At 34.7% G+C, this 26,521-nt stretch overlaps 1 protein-coding gene across 1 annotated transcript; it reads left to right on the top strand.

Annotated features, from left to right (window-relative positions):
• Positions 1–945: 945 nt before the first annotated feature.
• Positions 946–26,447, top strand: atp1a2a (ATPase Na+/K+ transporting subunit alpha 2a). Its single transcript, XM_051129119.1, has 24 exons — positions 946–1,058; positions 3,451–3,546; positions 3,749–3,808; positions 5,137–5,340; positions 8,290–8,403; positions 10,254–10,388; positions 10,531–10,648; positions 10,809–11,077; positions 11,631–11,829; positions 14,132–14,241; positions 14,622–14,756; positions 14,874–14,953; positions 17,218–17,327; positions 17,400–17,575; positions 17,665–17,801; positions 17,967–18,117; positions 20,160–20,328; positions 20,479–20,633; positions 20,784–20,907; positions 21,393–21,538; positions 23,948–24,078; positions 24,176–24,277; positions 24,380–24,471; positions 25,768–26,447. The coding sequence occupies exons 1-24, from the start codon at positions 1,047–1,049 to the stop codon at positions 25,794–25,796; spliced, it is 3,054 nt and encodes a 1,017-aa protein (XP_050985076.1). The 5' UTR covers positions 946–1,046; the 3' UTR covers positions 25,797–26,447.
• Positions 26,448–26,521: the final 74 nt, after the last annotated feature.

Raw genomic sequence — 26,521 nt, 5'->3', positions numbered from 1 at the left:
AGCTCAGTAAATATTGAAATTTACCCTTAAAAGCTGATTAAAACCTCCCACAGATCATGTTTTCATGCCATTTTAAGTCTTGTTTTGATGCAACAAAGTGGTCTTCATATTAAAGCCATTTTATTGTTCATTCAGACTGATTCATGAAGGAAGAACACGCAGAATTTTTTTGTACTACAAATTTTTGTCTCATCCAATATTTTGAGGATACACAATACACTGCCTCCCTTGCCTCCGTGGCGGAAACTTCCCTGGCCCTGTTTGCCTGTAGTAGCCTAATGTTATAATCCATCTTAGTGCCAAGAGACAGTCAGTAAACTACATTATTTTTATTAAGTAGATAATAATATGCTATAACCAGAGCACACAGACTGCCTCTGCAAAGTTTAGACCATTTTGATCTATATCAGCCTGAAAAGAAAAAGAAAACTGTAAAAAGTGAAATATGTCCTCCAAAGAGACAATGAATAGTGTAGAATGTGAAGTTCATGTGATTTATGACTGATTTTTACGTCAGCCAAGTATTGCTGCCGGGCACAGCGGGGTCAGGAGAGCAGCTGCTCTCTCCGGTCCAGTTCTTAATGGATCTGGCAGAGACGTTGATGGCAGTTGTAGTTCCCACAGTCTCAAGGCTTGATTTAGATGGCGAAGAAATCCTCAAGCTACATCATCACCAACAGATCGCGGTGATGGAGAATTCAGCCTGTCTCGCTTCCTCTGCCCTTCAAACAAGCATAAAATAAATGATGATAATAAAAGTGTGTGTAAGGGAAAAAGAAAGAGGGGGGGAAAGTGGTAGCAGGTGCAGGTATACAGAGCCGTGGGCATGAAGGTTGTGTGTGTGTCTGTGTGTTTTTAAGGGCAGGGGGTGGGAAGTGAGCTTCGGGTTACCCTGAGGCACAAATGGGGGGAGAGAACAAGCTCTGTGTGTGTGTGTGTTATCAGGTGGAGAAGGGTATGTTACCTCCAAAAAAAGCCACCAGTGTCTTCCACACGTGTGAGGAGAGAGTGGGAGAAATCTGGGCGTCAGTTCATTATCAGCGAACATGGGAAAAGGGGTGAGTGTGTCTTCCTGTGGTGCTTCATCAATTATTCTGTCTATCCTGTTCTCTCGCCGGCTTTCTTTCTTTCTGTAACAGATTGTTATGAGTGTCGTGCACCCTTAAATAATATATTGGTTTAGTATCACAGCGTTTCTGATGAATACGGCATGATTTGTGTGGGAGATAAGTGACAGGAAGGAAATTGAAGGTGAATCTCACAAAGAAATGTTTGGGTGATGTGTCACAACAAAATTAAAAGAACAAAAATGTAATCAGAATTTGCGTGTAAGAAAATAAAGAATGTTTTTTTAAACCATTCAAATTATGACATTATGACAATTAAGCAAATTTGAATGCTAACTGTTGCTATAATGTAAAAAGAGTCTTATTCTTACTACTGTAGTAAAAAATGGATTTTAAAAAACTGATTTAAAAAATATAATAAGCATGATGGTTACTTGCAGTTGTGCTTTACAAATGCTACTTTTAAAAATGATTTAAATTTTTTGGGGGAAATGAATGATAGAAATTAACACTTTAATTTTCAAATTGAAACAAAAATGTTGATGAAGACATTTATAATGTTACAAAAGATTTCTATTTTAGATAAATGCTTAAAACTGTTTAAAAAAAAGTTGTTTTGACTTAAAGAAGTAAGTGTTTGTGCTGCCTTAAAATTTTACGTTTTGCAGGGGGCATGTTAATCTTCTCTGTATCTGTATACAATTTGAAAAGATATGGGCAAAGTATTAAAGTATTCACTATAAACAAAACATATTATATCGATTTCCCTTACCCTCACATAATCCTCCCTCTCTTATAATTTTTATATTTATTATTTTATGTAATTATTAAATATTATTATCAGTTGATGTGAATTACTAGGAATTAGGGATCACAAGAGATTTGATATGAATATGTGACTGTGTTCTTTACTTATTACATTTTTCCCCTATTTTACCTATTGGTGAAGACAAAAATTATCTTAAAGGGAAAAATTGACTTGTATAATTGTATCAAATGTTTTTTTTTTTTATTGAAAGTAAAAAAGTATTTAAAAAATACAATTTTACGTTTAGTCAACATGAAATGTTAAGTTGTACTACATAAAAAAAACATGGAAATTTAAGTTGAGTAAACTTAATATTTTAAAGCAGTACAAACACTTACTTTTTTTTAACATTGTGAACTTTCTAATCATCGAAGAAACCTGAATTCCACTCAGCTGTTTTCAATATAATAATAATAAATGTTTTTGAGCAGCAAATCAGAATATTCAAATGATTTCTGAAGGATCATGTGGCTGGAGTAATGATGGTAAAAATTCAGCTTTGAAATCACAGAAATAAATTACATTTTAAAATATATTCAAATAGAAACCAGTTATTTTAAATAGTCAAAAATTTCAGAAATTTACTGTTTTTGCTGTACTTTGAATCAAATAAATGCAGGCTTGGTGAGCAGAAGAGACTTCTTTAAAAAACATTAAAAATCTCGCTGTTCAAATACTTTTGACTGGTAGTGTGTATATAAATATATGTATGTGTACATCTGTGAATTGAGGAGGGGGATAGGGCTTATAAATGACATAAAAAATCACAATGCAACCAAAATGTTAAAAATAAGTCCTAAAATAGGTTACATTTATAATTGATGTTTCATTCTGGGGTGGAAAAATATGACCTGAACAATTCCTGACAATTTTTCTGAGATTCACAGTGGAATTTTATTTCTGTTATATCTGACATGTGTGTGTTTATCTGAACACTATTTTACTAATGTGATGCTGTCTGTGTGCTCATAATGAGGCTGAGAGGTGTAATAGATCAGGCTGGCTGATGTTTGATTGGTATTAATATGAATTAATTCTGAAAAGAGGTCTGATTTAAGGCGTAATGAATGATCTTCTCTCTGTTCCACATGCTGCTCTGTCTGTACACGTGTCAGACACACACGCACACAGTCACAGCTGAGTAAGAGTGACAGGACCAGGTGATTTCCATGACACCCTGTTCCTAGCGTGTCAGCACACAGCACACTTTTCCTGCCAGAGACGAGCACAAAGTACACTACTTTACATGAACCAATATGCTCGAGCCCTCTCAATGTTTGATAACACTGTCAAAGATGTGTCATAGTAGTTTTGAAGGCACATAATGGAGTTCATTAAAGTACAGAGCTACAATTCAGGTGAAAAATGATGATTTAGCTATAAATATCCATCTGACTAATTAACAAATGTGTGCAAACATGATGTAAATACCCTTAGGAAGGAAAAATCTCAGCTGAATTCACTTATTGCTATGTAGATATATACTGAATGAAACCGAGAAGTCTCATAAGCTATGAAGGAGCAACATCTGAGTAATAAAATTTGATTCTCTTGGTATTATTCTCTCTGTCTCAGTCCGGACATGAAAGCAGCCCTGAGGCTGCTCCGACGGGAGGAAAGAGAAAGATGAAAGATAAAGATTTAGATGAGCTGAAGAAAGAGGTGTCACTGGTAAGAAATTATTATTTTGTGTCTGTGCATATGTGTACATGAAAAAAGAGAGAGCCCGCAGGTATGAGAGTGTAAGAGATGATAATTAAAAATCAAACAATGAAATCGTCTCTAGAAGAATGTGATACATTTTGATGGTCCAACTAATTGGCAAACATGAAGTGCTATATTATATCTGATGTTCTTGTGTGTGTTTCTACAGGATGATCATAAGCTGTCTCTAGATGAGCTCAGTACTCGTTATGGAGTTGACCTTGCCAGAGTGAGTCATCTTAACTTTCACCCTCGACATTTGCTATAATGAATCGGATATTTTTCAAATTGTGATGACATTTTTCCCACCGCCACATTAAAACAATGCACCCACGGCCAACTAAACATGGCTTTGGAATATGTCTTAATTAGTGATGTTAGTTGGTTAAAAAATAGCTTTTGCTAAATAAATAGATTTTTTTTTAGCTATTTTGTGATATTTTGTAACTTTCTGCTGCAGCTTAGTTTACTGGTTTAATCTTGTCTACCTGATATCCACACATTTTTTTCCTGTTTTGTATGTAAGTGCCTTAAAAAACTTGGTTTAAAGGGGCTATATGCTATAAGTACATTGAGAAGCTTTGTATTTTATTTTATTATTTTTTACATTTTATTTTTGTATTTTATTTCATTTCACATAATTTTATTTTATTTCATTTTATTTTTAAAATTTTGTTTGATGTTTTATTTTATAATTTTTTTATTTCATTTCATTTCACATTTTATTTCATATCATTTAATTTCATTTTATTTCTTTTCATTTAATTTTCCATTTTATTTTATTTCATTATATATATATATATAATATTATTATTATTATTATTATTTATTTCATTTTATTTAATTTCATTTCACCTTCATTTCATTTCACCTTTATTTTTTTCACTTCATTTTATTTTATTTTATTTTATTTCATTTCATTTCACTTCATTTTTTTCACTTTTTTATTTCATTTCACTTCGTTTTCATCTTATTTCATATAATTTCATTTTATTTAATCTTATTTCATCTTATTTCATTTTTTCATTTTATTTTATTAAATTTTATTTTATTTATTTTTATTTTATTTTATTTCATTTCACTTTGTTTGATTTCTTTTAATTTTATTTTATTTCACTTTATTTCACTTCATTTTATTTAATCTTATTTCATATAATCTCGTTTTATTTCTTTTTTTTATTCTGTTTTATTTTATTTTATTTCATTTCATTTCATTTTATTTTATTTTTTTATTTAATTTAATTAATTTCATATTTTACTTCATTTTATTCCTTTTTATTTTATTCAGCTTAGTTAACCTGAACTGCGTTTACCAAAAGCATTGCAACCCTAAAAACAAATAGAAACCACAGTCGAGCCTAATAATGCTTTAGGAAAATGCTGCCGTGGTCTCTAATCCTGATCTGCTGATTGCCCTAAAACCTTTCTAAAACCACCATCCTAGTGACCACTTTAGATCAGTAAACTACTTTAGACTGGTTCAAGCTGTATTTATTAGCAGAGAGTCTTCAGAGTTGCTGCAGGGAATCTTAAATAACTTTGTCTCCATCCCACCAGGGTCTGACCCATAAGAGAGCGCTAGAAATTCTGGCCCGCGATGGTCCAAATGCACTGACCCCGCCGCCCACCACACCAGAGTGGGTGAAGTTCTGTAAGCAGCTGTTTGGAGGATTCTCCATCCTGCTCTGGATCGGCGCCATCCTCTGCTTTCTTGCCTACAGTATTCAGGCGGCCACTGAGGATGAGCCTGTCAATGACAATGTGAGTGCACTTACTGTCCAGCCAATGTGAATAAGAGGGCTTATTAAGCAGCCAGTAAGACTGTCAGTTGTTATGAGAACTGAGGCCTGTTTTAAGCCACAGGTTTTAATCTGTCTAGATTAGAGTTTGCGTTAACCGAAAATTGTCCGTCACTGACGGAATTCTTTTTTTTATCAGTGATGGAAAAAATTTGAAGGCCGCCCGTCACTTTCACAGACTACACTGAGAGTGATCTATTGTAACTTCTAACAGTAATTCCCCCTGTCCAATTGGTGCTGAGTGTGCTCCAGTGTAACAGCAGAGCACGGGATCCAGAACAAAAATGAAAACTGCCCGCATCCCAATGTGCATCCTATCCATCCTAAATTCTATGTAATAGTAGTAATTTTCAATACTATTTAAGGCAGATAGGGTGGATAGTATGCACATTGGGATGCAGGCACTGTCACAAATGTTTTGCTATGCGTTTGATTACGCACAGGTCAGCACCCATGAGCTACAACGAGCTATCACGTCACAAGTGCCAAAACGGTATTTATTGCTTGAATTTCCTAATGAAATTGATATAATTTGAAATCTAAGGCTTTGTTTCATACCAAAAGTAACACAAAGCTTAGCCTGTTGCGATTTATTGGATGGGAGGTGCACTACTGTTTATTCATCAACTGAAAACAGCATAAACCAAAAGATCGATTGGGATTTACGAATCAATATTGGTTCATAAAAATGAGAATATATTAAAATCGCTATGACTGCAGGGTGTGGTGTTGAACATAAAAAGTAACACAGTCTCATCTATTCATCTGTTCTCTTCAAAAGAAATGCCTATATCGTCCTGCAGGTTCATAATTAAAAATGAAAATGTGAACAAAGATAAAAGCAATTAAATATGTTATTATAATTAAAATATGAACATGACGGGTAATAATAGATTATGACGGAATTTTTACGACCCTGTCTGTCAAAATGACAGTGACATTATAGTCTAATGCAACCTCTGGTCTGGATGCTGTTTTAGTTATTTGAGCTTAGGTGATGCTACTAGCTTTGTACATTTAAAATCAATTCATTATCTAGTTGTGAAGGATAGTTTTCTCAAAGATGAAAATTCTGTCATTAACAGTGTTGGGGAAAGTTACTTTTAAAAGTAATGCATTACAATGTTGAGTTACTCCCTAAAAAAGTAACTAATTACTTAGTTACTTTTTATGGAAAGTAATGTGTTACTTTACTTTTGTTTTACTTTTTAAATCTGGGCAGGGCTTGCTTGTTTGTTTTTAATATAAAAAGTTATGTGTTTGGCAAATGTAAAAGCCTTTTCACATCAAAAGCCTCAGGCTTTGAGAAAAGTAAATTCATTTCTATACAGTAGAATGTCAAGTCTACAGCAATAAAAAAAGGGAAAACAAATGTTAATTATCTTGAGTAATTTTTGCTTATTACATTGGTTGAATTGAATCATCAAAGTTTGGCAGCAAAGACATTTGGTTAATAAAATGGGATTAAATGCGTAAAGGATATTTGTATTTGTATTAGAATTTCACAGTTTTTATTCATTTTGAGGAATACTGAATCTGTTTTTTGTGAGTGAGATGAATTAATGCATGTGCACATTTATTCTAGAACTAACATCTTACTCCCGATTTCTCTCAACATGGGGACAGGAGAGATTTTAATCAATAAATGAGGAAAAAAAGTAACTGGCGTTACTTATTTGAAAAAAAAAAAAACTGATATTTTCTTGTCAATTAAAAAGTCATGTGTTAACCCTAACACTGGTCATTAATTACTCACCCTCATGTCGTTCCAAACTCGTAAGATCTTCATCTTCAGAACACAAATTAAGATATTTTTGATTAAAATCCGAGAGCTTTCTGACCCTTGCATAGACAGGAACACAACTACCACGTTCATGGCACAGAAAGGTAGTAAGGACATTGTTTAAATAGTCCATGTGACTTTACTGGCTGAACCTCAAAGTTAAGAAGTTACAAGAATACGTTTGTGTGCAGAGAAAACAAAAATAATGACTTTATTCAACAATTTCGTCTGCACCTGTGCAAGTTCCTTTTTACAAATCTGTAGTTTCCTGTTTAAAAATTCAGCTTACTCATTGCTTAAATCTGAAACAACCCTCATTATAAAGAGAAGCAGGTAACACAAATTAGTCATTCATACACTATAATTCATACAAGTAGTAGGACTAAAAGTACTCATATGTCCGTAATATTTACCTAATACCTGTGCAAGTTTTCTAAAATCCGCATTTAAGCCGATTAAAAGAGGGAATCACGAAAATGATGAGTTAAATTGGTCTCAGTCCACCAGAGGGGAATTAAAACCTGCTGCACACGTTGTTGGCGACTGAGGTTTAGCTCTGCTGTCCCATATCTAGTATGATGAATGAGTCCCAGTCTGTGGACTGAGCTCCCAGCTGCTTGTGGGACAGTTTAGGGTCAGTGATAAATGAAAATGTGAATTTAAGGATCATTTAACTGTGTTTGCTCTTTTACATCATTATGATTTGTGTGTCCATTCCAAACTGTTTAGTTTAAGACTTATGGCATTATGTCTGTGTTTAAAATGGTCTTACTATGCAGTTGTTTTGCAACGTTTATGTCTATTTTTCATGTGAATATGGTAGCTTTTGTTTAATTCGTAATTCCCTGAGAAACCCTTGCAGTGATTTAGATGGTAACAGCTGTTGCATGCTGGTCACTAAAGTTTACAGGTGCATTTTAGCATAAAGAATTACAGTAGAAATTAAACTGCAGGATGTCAGCAGCTCTGCATAAGGTTGTCTATTTGTTATTGTTTTTTTATCTATAGCATATTTACAGATGAAAAAAGAGTGGTGGACTTGGCTTAAAACTTATAAGGCAAAAAATGTGAGTCGTTTTGAACCTCCTGACCCTTGACTTGTGTTTCCCTGTCTCTGATTTGCTGCAGCTGTATCTGGGTGTGGTTCTGGCTGCTGTGGTCATCATAACCGGGTGCTTCTCATATTATCAAGAAGCCAAAAGCTCCCGGATCATGGACTCATTCAAAAACATGGTGCCTCAGGTCAGTATGATAGCAGCAGTGGATTGCTTTGGATAAAAGTGTTTGCTATAATGAATACATGTAAATGATACTAAATCCGAAACGGAAACCATTATGAGCAATATTTTATATGATTTACATAAATCCATGTAAATCCTTTTTAACATTTAAAAGCCCAATGTATGATTTATATAAATGTATGTAAATCCTTCTTAACTTATGAAAGAAACCACATGTCATTCTACCACCCCCCTCTCTCAGAATTAGCTTTGTTGGCATGCTGGTTGCAAAATTGCGACAGTACAGAAATAGACAATACAGAAAATAAATGTGGTGAAGTAAAATGAAGAAATAAAAAGCAGTATAAAGGCAAAGATGAAAATGTATTTGTTTTTTTTTTTTTTTCTTACTGATGAGTTTATTAAGCATAATTAAATTAAATCCAATTAAATTAAATGTAATTAAATGCTGTCATTTTAAAGTAACTTTCAAATTAAATGGAGTATAAATGTTACAATTAAAAAACACAAACTGATTATGATTTTTAAAATTAAATAAAAAATAAATTCTTAAAGTTACTTTTAAAGTTAAAAATCTGCGTGGTTCAACAGCCAACAATGGTGCCATTGTAAAGTGATAAACTGCTGTTTAAAAGTTTGGGATCAGTAATATTTGTAATATTTTTTAAAGAAGTTTCTTGTGCTTATTAAGACTGCTTTTTTTGATTGAAAATCCAGAAAAAACTGTAATATTGTGAAATATTATTTCAGTGTAAAATAACCGTTTTCTATTTGAATATATTTTAAAATGTAATTAATTCCTGTGATGCAAAGCTGAATTTTCGGCATCATTACTCCAGTCCTCAGTGTCACATAATCCTTCAGATGTCATCCAAATATGCTGATTTATCATCAGTGTTGAAAACAGTTGTACTGCTGAATATTTTGTTGAAACCTGTGATACTTTTTTTTCGGGATTCTATCATTAATAAAAAGTTTAAATGTAAAATAAGAATCTTTTGTAACAATATAAACTATCATTTAAAGTTGTGGTCAGTAAATTTTGATTCTGTCATATATATATATATTTTTTTAAGGATTCATTTTTGCCGTTTTAATGCCTTTTTTTGGATAGGACAGTGTAGTTGGACAGGAAGCGAAGTGGGAGAGAGAGAAGGGGGTGGGTTCGGGAAAGGTCCATGAGCCAGGATTCGAACTCGGGTTGCCCGCAGCGCAATGGTGCTATATGTTGACTTGCCAACCATGAGGCTATTGACGCCGACAGATTCTTTTGTTTGTGTTCAATTGATTCAAAAGTTATAGCAAAGACTTATATTGTTAGAAAAGATTTCTATTTTGAATAAATGCTGTTCTTTTTAACTTTTTTTTTCATTAAAGAATCCTGACGAAAGAATTGTAGGTTCCAAAAAAAATATTAAGCAGCACAACTGATTCCAACATTGATAAGTAACAAATTGGCATATTAGAATGATTACTGAAGGATCATGTGACACTGGAGTAATGGCTGATGAAAATTCAATTTTGCATCGCAGGAATTAATTGTATCTTAAAATATATTAAAATAGAAAAACATTATTTTAAACTGTAATAATATTTCACAATATTACAGTGTTTTGATCAAGTAAATGCAGCCTTGATGAGCATAAGAGAAAAAAGATAAAAAATCTTACAGATCCCAAACTTTTGAATGACAGTATATCATCTATAAATATTCACACCCATACAGATTTTCATGAATATGTTTTTTTCATGAAGTAGGTTGCATATTACAAACTCTGTTCTGACATGCTTACTCTCCCCTTCTTCATCATCACGTTTGAGGAACTTTGGAATGGACTTTATTTTTTTCAGCAAGCTATGGTGATTCGTGAGGGAGAGAAACTTCAGATAAATGCAGAACAGGTGGTTCAGGGAGATCTGGTGGAGATCAAGGGCGGAGACAGAATCCCAGCAGACCTTCGGATCATCTCCTCCAGCGGCTGCAAGGTAGAGAAAGCGCGAGTGATGTCGATAGATATTAAGAGAACAATCTCAGATCTGAGATCTGCTTTGTTTATCATCTTAATAAGAAGCCTGAGATCAGAAAGAGAACATCCTCTCTTCTGTACTTCCTGTCTGTCTTTCTCAGGTGGATAACTCATCTCTCACCGGAGAGTCAGAGCCTCAGACCCGTTCTCCGGAATTTACTCATGAAAACCCTCTGGAGACCAGAAACATCAGCTTCTTCTCCACCAACTGTGTGGAAGGCCAGTCCTTTATTTATTAATTCATTCATTCAAATGCTTAATTATTTTTCTTTAGCTCACTCATTAATTCATTTCTTTTTGTATGCATTCATTTGCATTTATTTGACACTCCTGTGTCTTAATTTCACATGTTATTTGGTTGATTTTTGTGTATTTGCAGGTACAGCCCATGGCATAGTGATCGCTACAGGTGATCGTACAGTGATGGGCCGCATTGCGACTTTGGCATCTGGTCTGGAAGTGGGTCAGACGCCCATCAACATGGAGATCGAGCACTTCATTCACATCATCACAGGTGTGGCCATCTTCTTGGGCGTGTCCTTCTTCATTCTGTCACTCATTCTGGGCTACACCTGGCTGGAGGCTGTCATCTTCCTCATCGGTATCATTGTTGCCAATGTTCCTGAGGGCTTGTTAGCTACTGTCACGGTGAGACACATATAAACACGTACTGTATTGTGACATTCATATACACTATGATTCAAATGTTTGGGAGTTAGTACGAGGCTGTGTTAAATTGATCAGAAGTCACAAAAAAGACATTTTGGTTTTACAATGTTCTTTGGAATTTAAGAAAAAAGTGCATCATGGTTTCTGAGGACTGGAGAAATGGCTGCTGAAAATCCAGCTTTGCCATCACAGAAATACATATTTGAAAATATATTGGAATAGAAAACAGTTTTGTAACAATATTTAACATTGTACTGTTTCATATTTTATCAAATGAAAGCAGCCTTGGTGAGCATAAAAGACTTCTTTCAAAAATATTAAACAATCCTACCCACCCCAAGCTTTTGAACAGAAGCATACCCAGACGTTCTGAAGTTTTTTCTCATTCTTTCTTTCTTTTTACTTTTTTTTTATCTCTTTGTAAGGCCCTCTGCCATAGATTTTTACAAACTCGCAAAAGCACTTTTCAAAAAGCAGAAAGACCATGGCACGTTGTCGTCTCTTTTTTAACTCCATTCAATCTCTGTCTCAGGTGTGTCTGACTCTGACTGCTAAACGCATGGCTCGCAAAAACTGTCTGGTGAAGAATCTGGAAGCCGTCGAGACTCTGGGTTCCACCTCCACCATCTGTTCAGATAAAACTGGAACCCTGACTCAGAACCGGATGACTGTCGCTCACATGTGGTTTGACAATCAGATCCACGAGGCCGACACCACCGAGGACCAATCAGGTTAGAATGGTAGCGGGCACATAGGTTTAAAGGATTAGTTCACTCCAGAATTAAAATTTCCTGATAACTAACTCACCCCCATGTCATCCGAGATGTTCATGTCTTTCTTTCTTCAGTCGAAAAGAAATGAAGGTTTTTGAGTTAAACATTCCAGGATTTTTCTCAATATAGTGGACTTCAAAGGGGTTTAATGGGCTAAAGGTTGAAACTGCAGTTTTAATGGAGCTTCAAAGGGCTCTACACAATCCCAGGCAAAGAATAAGGGTCTTATCCAGTAAAACGATCGGCCATTTTCTTTAAAAGTAAATAAAAATGTATATACTTTTTTAACCACAAATGCCTGTCTTGCACTAGCTTTGCATCCACAACTTCCATGTAGTCACGTGTGATGTAGGCGGAAACGCCCTTTACAAAAAAAGATAAAATAACGATGCTGGATGATTTTGAAGTTGGAAGAGAAAATGAGATGGAGTTTTCTCCTACCCTACCTTTCGGAACTGAAGTACACAGACAAAGAACTAACCACATGTGACCTTTCCAACTTTATTTAGTAATGCGTGAAGTCGTAGACACGCATCACTGAACTAGTGTAAAATGAACATTTGTATATACACTACCAGTCAAAAGTTTTTGAACAGTAAGATTTTTAATGTTTTTTTAAAAAAAAGTGTCTTCTGCTCACCAAGTCTGCATTTGTTTGATCCAAAGTACAGCATAAACAGTAAAATATTAAAATATTTTTGCTATTTAAAATAATTGCTTTCTGTTTTCTGATATATTTTCAAATGTAATTTATTCCTGTGATTTCAAAGCTGAATTTTTAGCATCATTACTCCATTCACATGATCACATAATTTATTATTATTTTTATGTTGAAAAGAGTTGAGTAGAATTTTTTCAGGTTTCTTTGATGAATAGAAAGTTCAGAAGAACAGCATTTATATGAAATAGAAATAGTTTGTAACATTATAAATGTTTATCATCACTTTTGATCAAGTGTTAGTTTCTATAATTTCTTTCCCAATTAATGGTATAGTGTACAATGTTACAAAAACTTTTTAATTCACAGAAATGTTTGTGTCTTTCCATTCATCAAAGAATCCTGAAAAAATGTACTCAACTGTTTTAAATATTGATAATAATAATAATAACTGTTTCTTGAACAGCAAATCAGCATATTAGAATGATTTCTGAAGGATTTGATCACAGGAATCAATGACATTTTAAAATATATTCAAATAGAAAGCAGTTTTTTTAAATGGTAAAAATGTTTCACAATATTACTGTTTTTGCTGTATTTTGAATCAAATAAATGCAGGCTTTGTGAGCAGAAGAGAATTATTTAAAAAACAAACAAAAAAATCTTTTGACTGGTAGTGTACTTTTTTTTTTTTTTTTTTTTAGAAAATGACGGGTCATTTCACTAGATAAGACCCTTAATCCTCGGCTGGGATCATGTAGAGCCCTTTGAATCTGTATTGAAACAGCAAATTGGGCATTCAGCCCATTGGCTCCCATTGAAGTCCTCTATATGGGAAAAAATCCTGGTGTGTTTTCCTCAAAAACCTTAATTTCTTTTTAACTAAAGAAAGACACACTAATCCTTTAAAATAATGCTCTAAAGCGAAAAAAAGCATTACAGAGGTAGTCCATGCATTTTATTTTAAAGTCTTATGATTCAATTTAAGTCATTCTTCACTGAAAACCCTGCCTTAACTTATTTGTGCTTTCGTGAGAGTAATGATGCCGTAATAATGATAATGATCTGTGAATAAATAATTCTTTTAAGTCAGATCTTGTCAATGAATCAGTTAACTCAATTCACAAAACAGAATGATTTGTTCATGCATTTAAACTCAGTTCTGAACTTACTAAATCAATCTTGTTGCAGTGGTTAATAGTTTACAGAAAGAAGAGATTATCAGTGAATGATGGCTTGATTGTCAGTCTCTTTTCCACACAGATCTATTGCAAATAAGATTTTTTTAATGAGAACATGCCTGGTTAAGACACAGTGTAAGCTCCCAGCGTCAATTAGTGTTTCTGATCACAGTTACGGTGGCCATTGTGTCCTTGAACAAGGCACATTAGCCATAATCCTCTAAGGACACTGTCCCAGCAATTAGCATATGTTAGGTCGCTTTGGATTAAAAGCATCTGCTAAATGGCCAGTGCTGTGATATTGTTTGAACATTTACAGGGATAATTCTCTTGATCTGTTCATACATCTGTAACTGTTTGAGCACACTTGACCAAATGTCTTTTTTGTCATGTCATTCTGTGTGTGTGTGTGTGTGTATAGGCTGTTGCTTTGATAAAAGCTCTCCTACATGGTTTTCTCTGTCTCGAGTGGCAGGACTTTGTAACCGTGCTGTCTTCAAACCTGGACAAGACAGCATTCCTGTGCGCAAGGTAATACACCACATACAAAAGAAATTAAAACACACATACACACGAAAAACAAGAAATTAGTACTTTTATTCAGCAAGTATGCAACTCACATTCTTCACTGTCAACTTTGATAATAAAGAGAAATCTTTCTTGAGCACCAAATCAGCATATTAGCATGATTTTTGAAGTAATAGTTGCTAAATTACATTTTAAATTAATTTTTTTTATGAAAAAGCTATTTCAAGAGACTACAAGACTGAAAAACATTTTTAATAATACTTCCGAACTTAAACATTTGAATAGCCGTGTACAGTATGATTTATATTAATCATAATTAAGATGAGGGATTGTGCTCTACTGTTGTTTGATTTGTGACATTGTGAGTTTCTGTGTGTTTGTAGAGAGACACAGCAGGTGATGCATCGGAATCTGCTCTGTTGAAGTGTGTCGAGCTCTCGTCCGGCTGTGTTCAGACTCTCAGAGAAAACAACCGAAAAGTGGCAGAAATCCCATTCAACTCAACTAACAAATACCAGGTACACCTACAAGATACACACAGCCTAAGCTGTACAGATTTTAAACAAACAAATCATGTCGATGCCATACAGATATCGATTAAGATATAAATAATCATCCCCATCTCTCTCTCTTAGCTGTCTATTCACGAGATAGAAGACAGTCTCACTGGACACCTGCTGGTGATGAAAGGAGCCCCAGAGAGGATTCTGGACAGGTAATCAATACCAGACCTTGATACAGTGAATCCATATATAGAACAGGAATAACATGAATCAATAGCTGTGATTAATGATGAGACGTCATAGTTTTAATTGATGAATAAAATGGTTGTTCTATAATTAGCAGTACATTTAGAATTTGACAATGTGAAGAAAAAAGTTTACCTGTTTCCGAAAAACCCAAACATGACTTTACATAGCTGCTTTGAAACAATATTGTATAAAGTTCTATATAAATAAACGTGATATGTAGGAATATGTGCATAAAATTCCATCTATGTTTGCAACTCTCCACCATGTTACCTTTACTGGGTAACACAGTTGACAGGTAACTTAGCTGACATTTTTAGTGTTTTGGGGTCTATACTCAACATGGAAGCCTAGAACTAAGCGTTTGGTATGTTTAGAAATATATTTTCATAAAACATAAATTTTCTTTAAATTGTCTTGTTAAAATTTGTAACAGTAATACTTGTGTAACACTGTTGACAGTCTAATTAATCCATTCTTGACACAGGTTTGATAGTTTAACCAATATTGGGAAAATAGAGAGAACATAACTGTTTCATCCATGTGCTTCTAGAGGAAATATCATCATACTGTGCAAATTATGCGAGAATGGGACAAACCATTCTTTTTTGAGGGGGGTTTTCTACTGGGTAACTTAGTTGACAAAGGTTTTTCGACACAAATAAAACACATTATATCACAATAAACACTTATTATTTTTGAAGCGCACACCCGAATGTCTTGATAACCTAATCTAACTGAAGGCAAAGCTATGAAATTAATTTATATTTGAGGTCATTTTCATGCTTAAATGTAGGGTAGAATGAGCAGCTTTACAAAATCGGACAGCTGAATACCAGGGTTGTATGTGATATGAACATCATTTTTGAACAAAAGGCTTTTTCAACAAATAGTTGTGTGATTGGGAAAAATATAATTTTGTACTAGAAAATGTAAGCATCGAGGCTTTATATTGATGAAAACATATGTTAAAAATATACTTCACAGACATGAGATGTACCAACAATTACAGACCCAAAAGCTTTAACTATTCATCATAATTAAGTAATTGTTATTTATATATGTGATTATTGCAGTATTGTTATTGTTAACTCAAAAAGCTGTTAAAATAATTTTCGTTTTTTGTATTAAAATAAATATGAAGTAGTATTTACATTTATATCAGATGAAAAACTTGAAGAAGTTAGATACAATTAGAAATTAGAAGTTGTTTTTGCAACTAACTGAAATAAATAAATGTCAAGAAAATTCAAAAATTATTAGATTACCAAAACTAAAACTGAAATAAAAACTGATTAAAGCTATGAAGGAATATTAAAGATAAAAAACAATTAGTGTTTAGCGCGTCGACATATAGCACTGCTGTGCTGCGGGTGTCCCGAGTTTGAATCCTGGCTCGTGGACCTCACAATCCCACCCCATTCTCTCTTCTGACTTTGCTTCCTGTCTTACCTACACTGTCCTATCTAAATAAAGGCATAAAAATGCCAATAATAATAATAAAAATGACAAAGCACATAACAACATTACTGAAACTTAAAGGAATAGTTCACCCAAAAATGAAAAGTCTGTCATTAATTACTCACCCTCATGTCGTTCCAAACCTGTAAGACCTTCATTCATCTTCAGAACACAAATTAGGATATTTTTGATGAAATCCAAGAGCTTTCAGAACCTGCATAGACAACAAGACAACTGACACGTTCAAGGCCCAGAAAGATAGTAAAGACATCGTTAAAATCATCCATGTGGCATCAGTGATTCAACTGTAATTTTATGAAGCTACAAGAATAATTTTTGTGCGCAAAGAAAGCAAAAATAATGACTTTATTCAGCAATTTCTTACTCTCATGAATGCACTCTCATGAAGAGAGAAAATTGCTGAATAAATCGTTTTTTTGTTTTATGTTTTTGACAGTAAACAAAGTTCTGTTTAGAATGACATGAGGATGAGTAATTAATGACAAAATTTAATTAAATTTAATTATACAATATTAATTAACACTATAATAGTATATAAATAATACTAAAACAACATTAGGCAATAACAAACATGAGTCAATGACTGTGATTATTAATGATACATCATAATTCCATCATAATTTCTAATTAATTGCTGTAATTATGGTTGATCCGTTAATATTCCATAGTTGCGACTAATATCTGTGATTATTCACAGCCATTATATCTTTATTCAATAACTGTGATTATTGGGGGATTGATAATGCAGGTGCAGTACCATAATGATCAATGGTGAGGAAATGCCCTTGGACGATGACTGGAAGGACGCGTTTCAGGGAGCATACATGGAGCTGGGTGGACTGGGTGAAAGGGTTCTGGGTAAGTACTACCTTCCTTCTTTTCCTCTTTCTTTCCTTCTTTCTTTAATACTCTACCCTCTCTCTCTTTCAGGGTTCTGCCACCTGTTCCTCTCTCCCTCACAGTTTCCTAGAGGGTTTGAGTTTGACTCTGATGATGTGAACTTCCCAGTCAACCAGCTCTGTTTCCTGGGTTTAATCTCCATGATCGATCCGCCTCGAGCCGCAGTGCCAGACGCTGTAGGAAAATGCCGGTCCGCTGGTATTAAGGTATCCATTTATAGGTTCCCTCCATCCATTAATCTACAGTTCAGCATTTTGTGTCCAATGTCAATGGTGACCGAAATCCATATTTACAGGTTATCATGGTGACGGGTGACCATCCTATAACCGCTAAGGCCATTGCTAAAGGCGTCGGCATTATCTCTGAGGGCAACGAGACGGTGGAGGATATCGCTGACAGACTTAATATACCTCTCAGCCAAGTCAATCCACGGTCTGTGTGTGTGAATCTGTCTCTTTTGAGTGTTTGCTTGAGAGTATGGGTGCATATGTGTGTGTAAACTAAATCTATCTGAATGGGTTTTTATCTGCTTTTATTGCTTCTTCACAGATAATGGAATTGGGAACTGTTCTGTGTGTGTGTGTGTGTGCGTTTCAGAGACGCTAAGGCCTGTGTGATTCATGGTTCAGACTTGAAGGACATGAGCTCCGAGTATCTGGATGATATTCTGAAGAACCACACAGAGATTGTGTTTGCTCGCACTTCACCCCAACAAAAACTCATCATCGTGGAGGGCTGCCAGAGACAGGTGTGTGTGTGTGTTTGTGAATATTAAAATATCACACACTAGAAGTCTTACACATGACAAATTTCACAGAATACAATCTAGATTGAAATATCAGACCTTTGGAAGTTTTTCGTTTACTTTCATTTTAGCAGGTTTTTCTTAAAGGTGCTGTATGCAATTTTGGTGTTGGAAAAAGGCAATATTTTGGTTACTGATGCCTTTGTCATAATGCACTATTTGCACTGTGATTTGTTTATTTTACAATGGGACGTGGCCAGTAACTGGTATGGTAGCCTGTTCCTGCCACTGAATAAAAAATAAAAAAAAGTAATTGCAACTTTTTATCTCACAATTCTGACTTCATAACAATTGCAAATCTAAATATAAACTTGCAAATCTGACTTTTTTTCTCAGAACTGCGTAATGTAAACTTGCAATTGCAAGTTATATAGTCAGAATTGTGATCTGAACTAGCAATTCTGAGAAAAAAAGTCAGAATTGGTAATTTATATCTCGCAATTGTGACCTTTTTTCTCAGAATTGCGAGTTTATATTTCACATTTCTGTTTTTATAACATGCAATTGCAAGTTATCAGTAAGTCAGAATTGTGGTATATAATTTCATAATTGTGAGATATATACTCAATTCTGATCCCCTCAAAATTGGACTTTATAACTTGCAATTGTGAGTTTATATCTTACATTTATGAGAAAAAATGTCAAAATTATGAGAAAAAAGTCAGAGTTGTGATAAAAATCTGAGAAAAACTTGCATTTGTGAGGAAAAAAAGTCAGAATTGCAAGATACAAACTCGCACTTGTGAGAAAAAGTCAAAATCGCAAAATATAAACTCGCATTTGCAAGGAAAAAAATCAGAATTGCGAGATGTGCATTCGAATTGCGAGATACAAACTTGCATTTGCGAGAAAAAAGTCAGAATTGCAAAATATAAATTCGAAGTTGCAAGAAAAAAGTCAGAATTGCAAGATGTGCATTCGCAATCTTGAGAAAGAGTCAGAATTGCAAGATACAAACTTGCATTTGTGAGAAAAAGTCAGAATTGCGAGATACAAAATCACAATTGCAAAAAAAGTCAGAATTGTGAGATAGTAACTTGCATTTCCAAGAAAAAAAGTCTGAATTGCAAGATACTTGCAATTGCAAGAAAAAAGTCTGAATTGCGAGATACAAATTCGCATTTGCGATAAAGTCCGAATTGCAAGTTGCAAGCAATTCTGGCTTTATTTCTCACAATTAAAGGAAAAGGAAAGGACGTGACATGAGGCCAAGTATGGTGACCCATACTTGGAATTAGTGCTCTGCATTTAACCCATCCAAGTGCACACACACAGTAGTGAGCAGTGAACAAACACACACACCCACCCACCCGAAGCAGTGGGCAGCCATATTGCTATTGCTGCAGCACTCTCCCCACCTTCAATCCCTGCCGGACCTGGGACTTGAACCCGCAACCTTTTGACTGCAAACCCGACTCCCTAACCATTAGGCCACGGCTGCCCTAATTATGCTTATATTGTGCAATTCTGAGAAAAAAAAGTCAGAATTTAGAGATAAAATGTTTCCAAGAAAATGTTAAGCAGCACAACTGTTTTCAACACAGATAATAATAAGAAATGTTTCTTGAGCTCCAAATCAGCATATTAGAATGATTTCTAAACAATCATGTGACACTGAAGACTGGAGTAATGATGCTGAAAATTCTGCTTTGTCATCACAGAAATACATTTTTAAAATAGAAATATTCAAATAGAAAGCGGTTATTTTAAATTATAAAAATATTACATAGTGTGAATGTTTTACTGTGTTTTTGTTTAAATTAATGCATCACTGGTAAGCATAAGAGACTTTTTTCAAAAGCATGAAAAATCCTACCGACCAAAAATGTTTGAACAGTAGTGTACATTTTTTTTGACAGACTTTTTGACTCAGACTTTGATTTTCTGACTGGTCTTTAATTCAGAATTCCTGAAAGCTCTTTCTGTGATTCTGACTGGCTGACTGGTCATTGACTCTAATTCTGATTGGCTGGCTCTGGCTGCAGGGTGCCATAGTGGCAGTGACAGGTGATGGGGTGAATGACTCCCCTGCTCTGAAGAAGGCTGACATTGGCGTTGCCATGGGAATCGCTGGCTCAGACGTCTCCAAGCAAGCTGCTGACATGATCCTGCTGGACGACAACTTTGCCTCAATTGTTACGGGGGTGGAAGAGGGTAAAACAGAGAAGGAATATTAAGTATTAGGACTAAGGAAATGAAGCATTACAGTTTTTCCTTGCTTTCTCACTTTCAAATTTCTACATGTATTGGCCTGACTGGTTTTAATGGTCAATTTTACACATATAAAACATATATATGTTTTAGGTCGTCTGATCTTTGATAACCTGAAGAAGTCGATTGCGTACACCCTGACCAGTAACATCCCAGAGATCACACCCTTCCTGCTCTTCATCATCGCCAGTGTGCCGCTGCCTCTGGGCACCGTCACCATCCTCTGCATTGACCTTGGAACTGACATGGTGTGTTATACACACTCACACTTGTGCGCATTCAGTCTTACTTCCAATTCCTGTCAAGTGTGATACTGCCCTCGGGTGCCAGACACCAGACCATTTCACACACACACATATGAGCGTCTCTGTCATCACTGTCATCATTCTCTCTCTCAGGTTCCTGCGATCTCTCTAGCGTACGAGTCGGCAGAGAGTGACATTATGAAGCGTCAGCCCCGAAACCCCAAAACTGACAAGCTGGTGAATGAGAGGCTCATCAGCATGGCTTACGGACAGATCGGTCAGCCTCAAATGCACTTGCACGCAGATAGCAGCAAACGCACACACATGCCCTTTATAGTTTAATTCTTGTAAACTTTGTGGTCTGTGAAGAATCTCTTTGTGCAAACAAATGAACATCACAGGCATCGTGCACTTATTTTCTGATGGGTCGCTAGGTTCACTTGTTGCCCTAGGCAAGATAAGACATGGTAAAAGGGGGAATAAACTGTTTTTAACTACTTATTACTTAATTTTATGTGCGCAGTATGAGACAGTGTTGTTTTTTTATGTGGTATGTACACCTTTTTATCCTAAATAATCATGCAACTTATTTTTCAAAGAAATATATAGATTATGCACTATAAGTGTCAATGAAAAACCACTTTAGAAATCTGAATAGGCCTTATGCTTCTGAATAATATTGTGAATAAAGTAGCTTTTCATGCTCTGCAGGGATAAAAGCAATTACATGTGTTTATCTGCGCATATGTATTTTGTGTATAGGTATGATCCAGGCGCTGGGAGGATTCTTTACCTATTTTGTGATCATGGCTGAGAATGGCTTTCTGCCTCAAACGCTGCTGGGAATTCGACTGGATTGGGACGATCGTGCAGTTAATGACCTGGAGGACGCCTATGGACAGCAATGGGTAAACACACACACACACACACACACACACACACACACACTGACATACACGCAAAATATTTTTGAAAGGCACCTCTTATGTTGACCAAGGCTGCATTTATTTTTTTAAATATTGCAAAAAACTGACTATTGTAATGTATTATTTAAAATTTAAAAGAACTGTTTTCTGTTTTAATATATTTGAATATGTAATTTATTGCATCATTACTCCGGTCTTCAGTGCCACATGGTCCTTCAGAAATCATTCTAATATGCTTATTTGCTTCTCAAGAAACATTTATTGTTAATAGCAATTTTAAAAAATAGCTGTGCTGCATAATATTTTTGTGGAAACCATGATACATTACAATGTAATACGTTACAAATGTAAAATGTCACTTTTGATAATTTTATTGCACGCTTGCTGAATAAAATTATTAATTTCTTTAAAATATACTGGTGAATCATTTTTAAAAATTAAAACCAATTATTTAAATATATTTATGTGATTAAGTGTAATTAATCATGAAAATAATTTTGACATTGATTTTAATTATGTAAAGTTGACATATATATTTTTGAAGGCAATATATTTGCCATATTCCTACCAAAATATATATTTTTTAATTTGTAACCCATAGTTTTTAACTAGTGCTGTCAATTGCTTAAAAAATTAACTAACCACACATTTTCTGAAATTAATCGCGATTAATCCCACCTAACATTAAAGTTTGTAAATATACTTTTATTTTGCAATAATTTTAATCTTCAAATGAATGTAGAAACAACATAAAGACAATATACAGTATTTCATTCACTTTAAAGGATTAGTTCACTTCCAAAACAAAAATTTACAGATAATTTACTCAGCCCTTTGTCATCCAAGATGTTCATGTCTTTGTTTCTTTAGTCGTAAAGAAATTATGTTTCTTGAGGAAAACATTTCAGGAATGTTCTCCATATAATGGACTTCAATGGTTCCCCCAAGTTTTAACCAAAATTCAGTTTAAAAGCAGCTTCAAATGGCTCTAAACGATCCCAGCCAAGGAAGAAGGGTCTTTTCTATCAAAACGATCGGTCATTTTCAAAACAAACTGAATTTATATACTTTTTAATGTCAAATGCCCATCTTATAGCGCCAATAGCCTTGTGGTTAGTGCGTCGACATATAGTGCAGCTGCGCTCACGGCAACCCAAATTCAATTCCCGTCTTGAGGTCCTTTGCCGATCCTGCTCCCCTCTTTCCCCCCAGCTCTTTCCTTGTCATCTCTGTACTGTTCTATCACAATAAAGGGCATAAAAAGCCCCCAAAAATAATAATAATAATAATAATAAAAAAAATGCTTGTCTTGTCTCGTCTCTGCAATGCTCATGCGTAATCTGGGTCAATACAGTTAGGGTATGTTGAAAAGTTCCCATCTCATTTTCTTCTTCAACTTCAACTTCGTCCTACATTGCTGTTTTATCTTTTTTTTGTAAAGGGCGTTTGGGTTGGTACTTCTGCAGTGATGTAGGGTGATTTTGAAGTTGGGGAAGAAAAGGAGATGGGAGTTTTTCAACATACCCTAACTTGAACCAGAAAAAACTGTTCACGCAGAACTAGACAAGACAATATATTTGAAAAAATATAGAAATTGTCTATTTGTTTCAAAAATAACCGATCGTTTTGCTAGATAAGACCCTTCTTCCTCGGCTGGGATCATTTAGAGTCATTTGAAGCTGCATTTAAAATACATTTTGGAAGTTCAAACTTGGTGGCATCATTGAAGTCCACTATATGGAGAACATTACTGAAATATTTTCCTCATGAAACATAATTTCTTATCGACTGAACAAAGAAAGACACAAACATCTTGAATGACAAGGCGGTGAGTAAATGACCTGTAAATTTTTGTTCTGGAAGTGAACTACTCCCTTAATATGAAACGATACAAGCTACAGTGTGTGCTGCCGTATTCATGCATGCAGCTGAAGAGCAGTATAAAGGCTGACAGGACAGGTAAATTAGTTTTTACTGACATATGGTCTGACAGCATCTCATCTGACCGCAGTTTACTGTTGATCTACTGAAGTTCCTTGTCACCTGTACCATTTTCACGCTCATTTGACTAGCGTCTGGTGCTGAGGTGAAGTAGAGTGTGCGTCTGATAAGCCTCCTGTTTGATGTGGTCGTAAAGACGTTCTGTGTCTAAACAAACACAGAAAAAAAAGAGACAGAAGCAACAGTTGTAAGTGGGATGGCCTGCCCCTGTGTTAACTGCGTTAAATATTTTTAGACATTTTTCACCAAAATTAATCACATGCGTTAACATGCTAATTTTGACAGCACTATTTTGTTCTAAAAACAATTACAGAACATATGTGTGGAATGTTTGCTATTTTTAAAATGTTTGTATTTCATTCTGTATCTGTTTAAATATGTATGTTTCAGACCTACGAGCAGCGTAAGATCATCGAGTTCACCTGTCACACCTCGTTCTTCGTCAGCATTGTGGTGGTGCAGTGGGCCGACCTCATCATCTGCAAGACACGTAGAAACTCCGTCTTCCAACAGGGCATGAAGTCAGTATATGTGTGTGTGTGTTCGTGAGCGCATTTAAGAGTGTGATATTTGCATACGTCTCTGTTAAAGGCTATTCTCTAACCTGTGCACTTACAGGAATAGGATTCTCATTTTCGGACTGTTTACTGAGACGGCTCTGGCCGCCTTCCTGTCCTACTGCCCCGGTATGGACATTGCCCTGAGGATGTACCCGCTCAAGTAAGGGACACGCACACACATTTCTGCTCCTTAGAAGAGCTTATGTTCTTCGCTCCTCCTGTCCTCACCTTTTCCTTTCTTATTGTCTTATTCCTTTTACAGGATTATGTGGTGGTTCTGTGCTTTCCCGTACAGTTTGCTAATCTTTGTGTATGACGAGATCCGTAAATTAATCCTACGCAGGAATCCAGGAGGTGAGCACAGATGTTTACAAAGAACATTTCTGAGCAGTGTTATTATAAGTAATCTTCCTGTTTTTATAAAGTTTTAGTTTTATTAGTTATAGTTGAAATCAAAAGATTACAGAATCTGCAAAATGTTAATTATTTTACCAAAATAAGAAGGATCATACAAAATACATGTTATTTTTAATTTAGTACTGACCTGAATAAGATATTTCACATAAAAGACGTTTACATATAGTCAACAGGAGAAAATAATAGTTGAATGTATAAAAATGACACTGTTCAAAAGTTTACATACACTTGATTCTTAATACTGTGTTGTTACCTGAATGATCCACAGGTGTGTTTTTTTTTTTTTTTTTTTTTTTTTTGGTTAAATGATAGTTTTTCATGAGTCCCTTGTTTGTCCTGAACAGTTAAACTGCCTGCTGTTCTTCAGAGAAATCCTTCAGGTCCCACAAATTCTTTCAGCATTTTTGTGTATTTGAACCCTTTCCAACAATGACTGTATGATTTTGAGATCCATTTTTTCAACTGTGGGGCTGCAACCATTACAGAATGATCAAATGCTCACTGATGCTTCAGAAAAAAATCTTGATGCATTAAGAGCTGGGAGGTGAAAACTTTTTGAATTTGAGGATCAGGGTAAATATAACTTATTTTGTCTTCTGAAAAGCATGTAAGTATCTTCTGTAGCTTCTGAAGGGCAGTACTAAATGAAAAAAAAAAAAAAAATGATATTTAGGTAAAATAAGAAAAATGTACACATCTTCATTCTGTTCAAACGTTTAATGCATCGTGTTTCCTTCTGAAGCATCAGTGAGCGTTTGAACCTTCTGTAATAGTTGCATGTGAGTCCCTCAGTGAAAAAAAGATGGATCTCAAAATCATACAGTCATTGTTAAAAAGGGCTCAAATACACAAAAATGCTGAAAAATCAAAGAATCTGTGGGACCAGAAGGATTTCTGAAGAACAGCGGGCAGTTTAACTGTTCAGAACAAACAAAGGATTCATGAACAAGTTTAGTTTCAATGTTATTTAACTGTACTGTTTATATGTTTTCTGTAAGTATAATTGGTAAATAAAAACTTGAACTTGAACTGAACTGGTGCATATTGAATTTATATGGTGCAGCTAAAGTTTTCCAATAGTACTATTAAAATTTAAGGTCCAGGAAACAATACAGCAATATTACAGAGAATCTGTAGAGCCTAGTAATTGAATGCTTGTGCATAGAGCTTTATCCTGCATATATTTTTTAAATTCAGTTAATTAATTTTGCTCTCTCTGTCTTTCATTTGCAGGCTGGGTGGAAAAAGAGACCTACTATTAAAACGAATATGCAATCTCTGTGCATGAGTGCTGGTGTGTGTGTCTGTTTGTAAAAGATATGAAGAAAGGTAATGAGACAAATGACGAATCAGACAATCATGGACATTTATCATGTAAGAACGAATGTGTGTGTGTGAGTGTGAGAGAGTGTGATCATGTACATGCACTGGGCATAATCTGTTTACATGATGTATCCTGAATATCATTATCCTCAGTAAGTTAATGATTTAATAGCAGAATAGGTTTCAGGATCATTACATTTCTACTGAATTGATTTTGCTGTGAATTTATAACATTTAGGCTGGAAATAAGCTTTCTTTTAGAGTTTTCACTTGTGTGTGAAATGTAGTACATACATGGTTCAAATATTTATTTGCAATTGGTGTTTATGTACTGTACAAATAGCCTATATTGCAAGCTTTTGTTTGTACTAGTTTAATGCAAATACATTAGAATTGCGCTTTAATATTACTGAGTATAATTCTGTTATTCTATTGAAATACTTGTAAGAAATATAAAAATAGAAATCAACAAAAAAATGCGTGAATATCTGTAGTTGGACTTTTGCGATGTTGAACTTGACATGTTTTCTAACTTAATTCACTGTGCAACCTAAACTGTGAAAGAAGATGAAATAAAAACGAATTCTGAATGGCTGAATATACATTTGTTTTCGACTATTTTTATTTAAACCGACTATAAATATCAATTTACGTAAGTGACTAC

The sequence above is a fragment of the Labeo rohita genome, chromosome 2 (assembly GCF_022985175.1).
Source record: "Labeo rohita strain BAU-BD-2019 chromosome 2, IGBB_LRoh.1.0, whole genome shotgun sequence".
Lineage (NCBI taxonomy): Eukaryota > Metazoa > Chordata > Actinopteri > Cypriniformes > Cyprinidae > Labeo > Labeo rohita.
The sequence above is the reverse complement of the archived record's forward strand: the minus strand, read 5'-3'. Positions and strand labels throughout refer to the sequence as shown.

Excerpts from the sequence above, each read along its gene's own strand:
- atp1a2a (XM_051129119.1), top strand. Across the intron at positions 14,242-14,621 it reads ACAGCATTCCTGTGCGCAAG|AGAGACACAGCAGGTGATGC; the intron begins GTAATACACCAC and ends GTGTGTTTGTAG. Across the intron at positions 20,908-21,392 it reads CATGGCTTACGGACAGATCG|GTATGATCCAGGCGCTGGGA; the intron begins GTCAGCCTCAAA and ends TTTTGTGTATAG.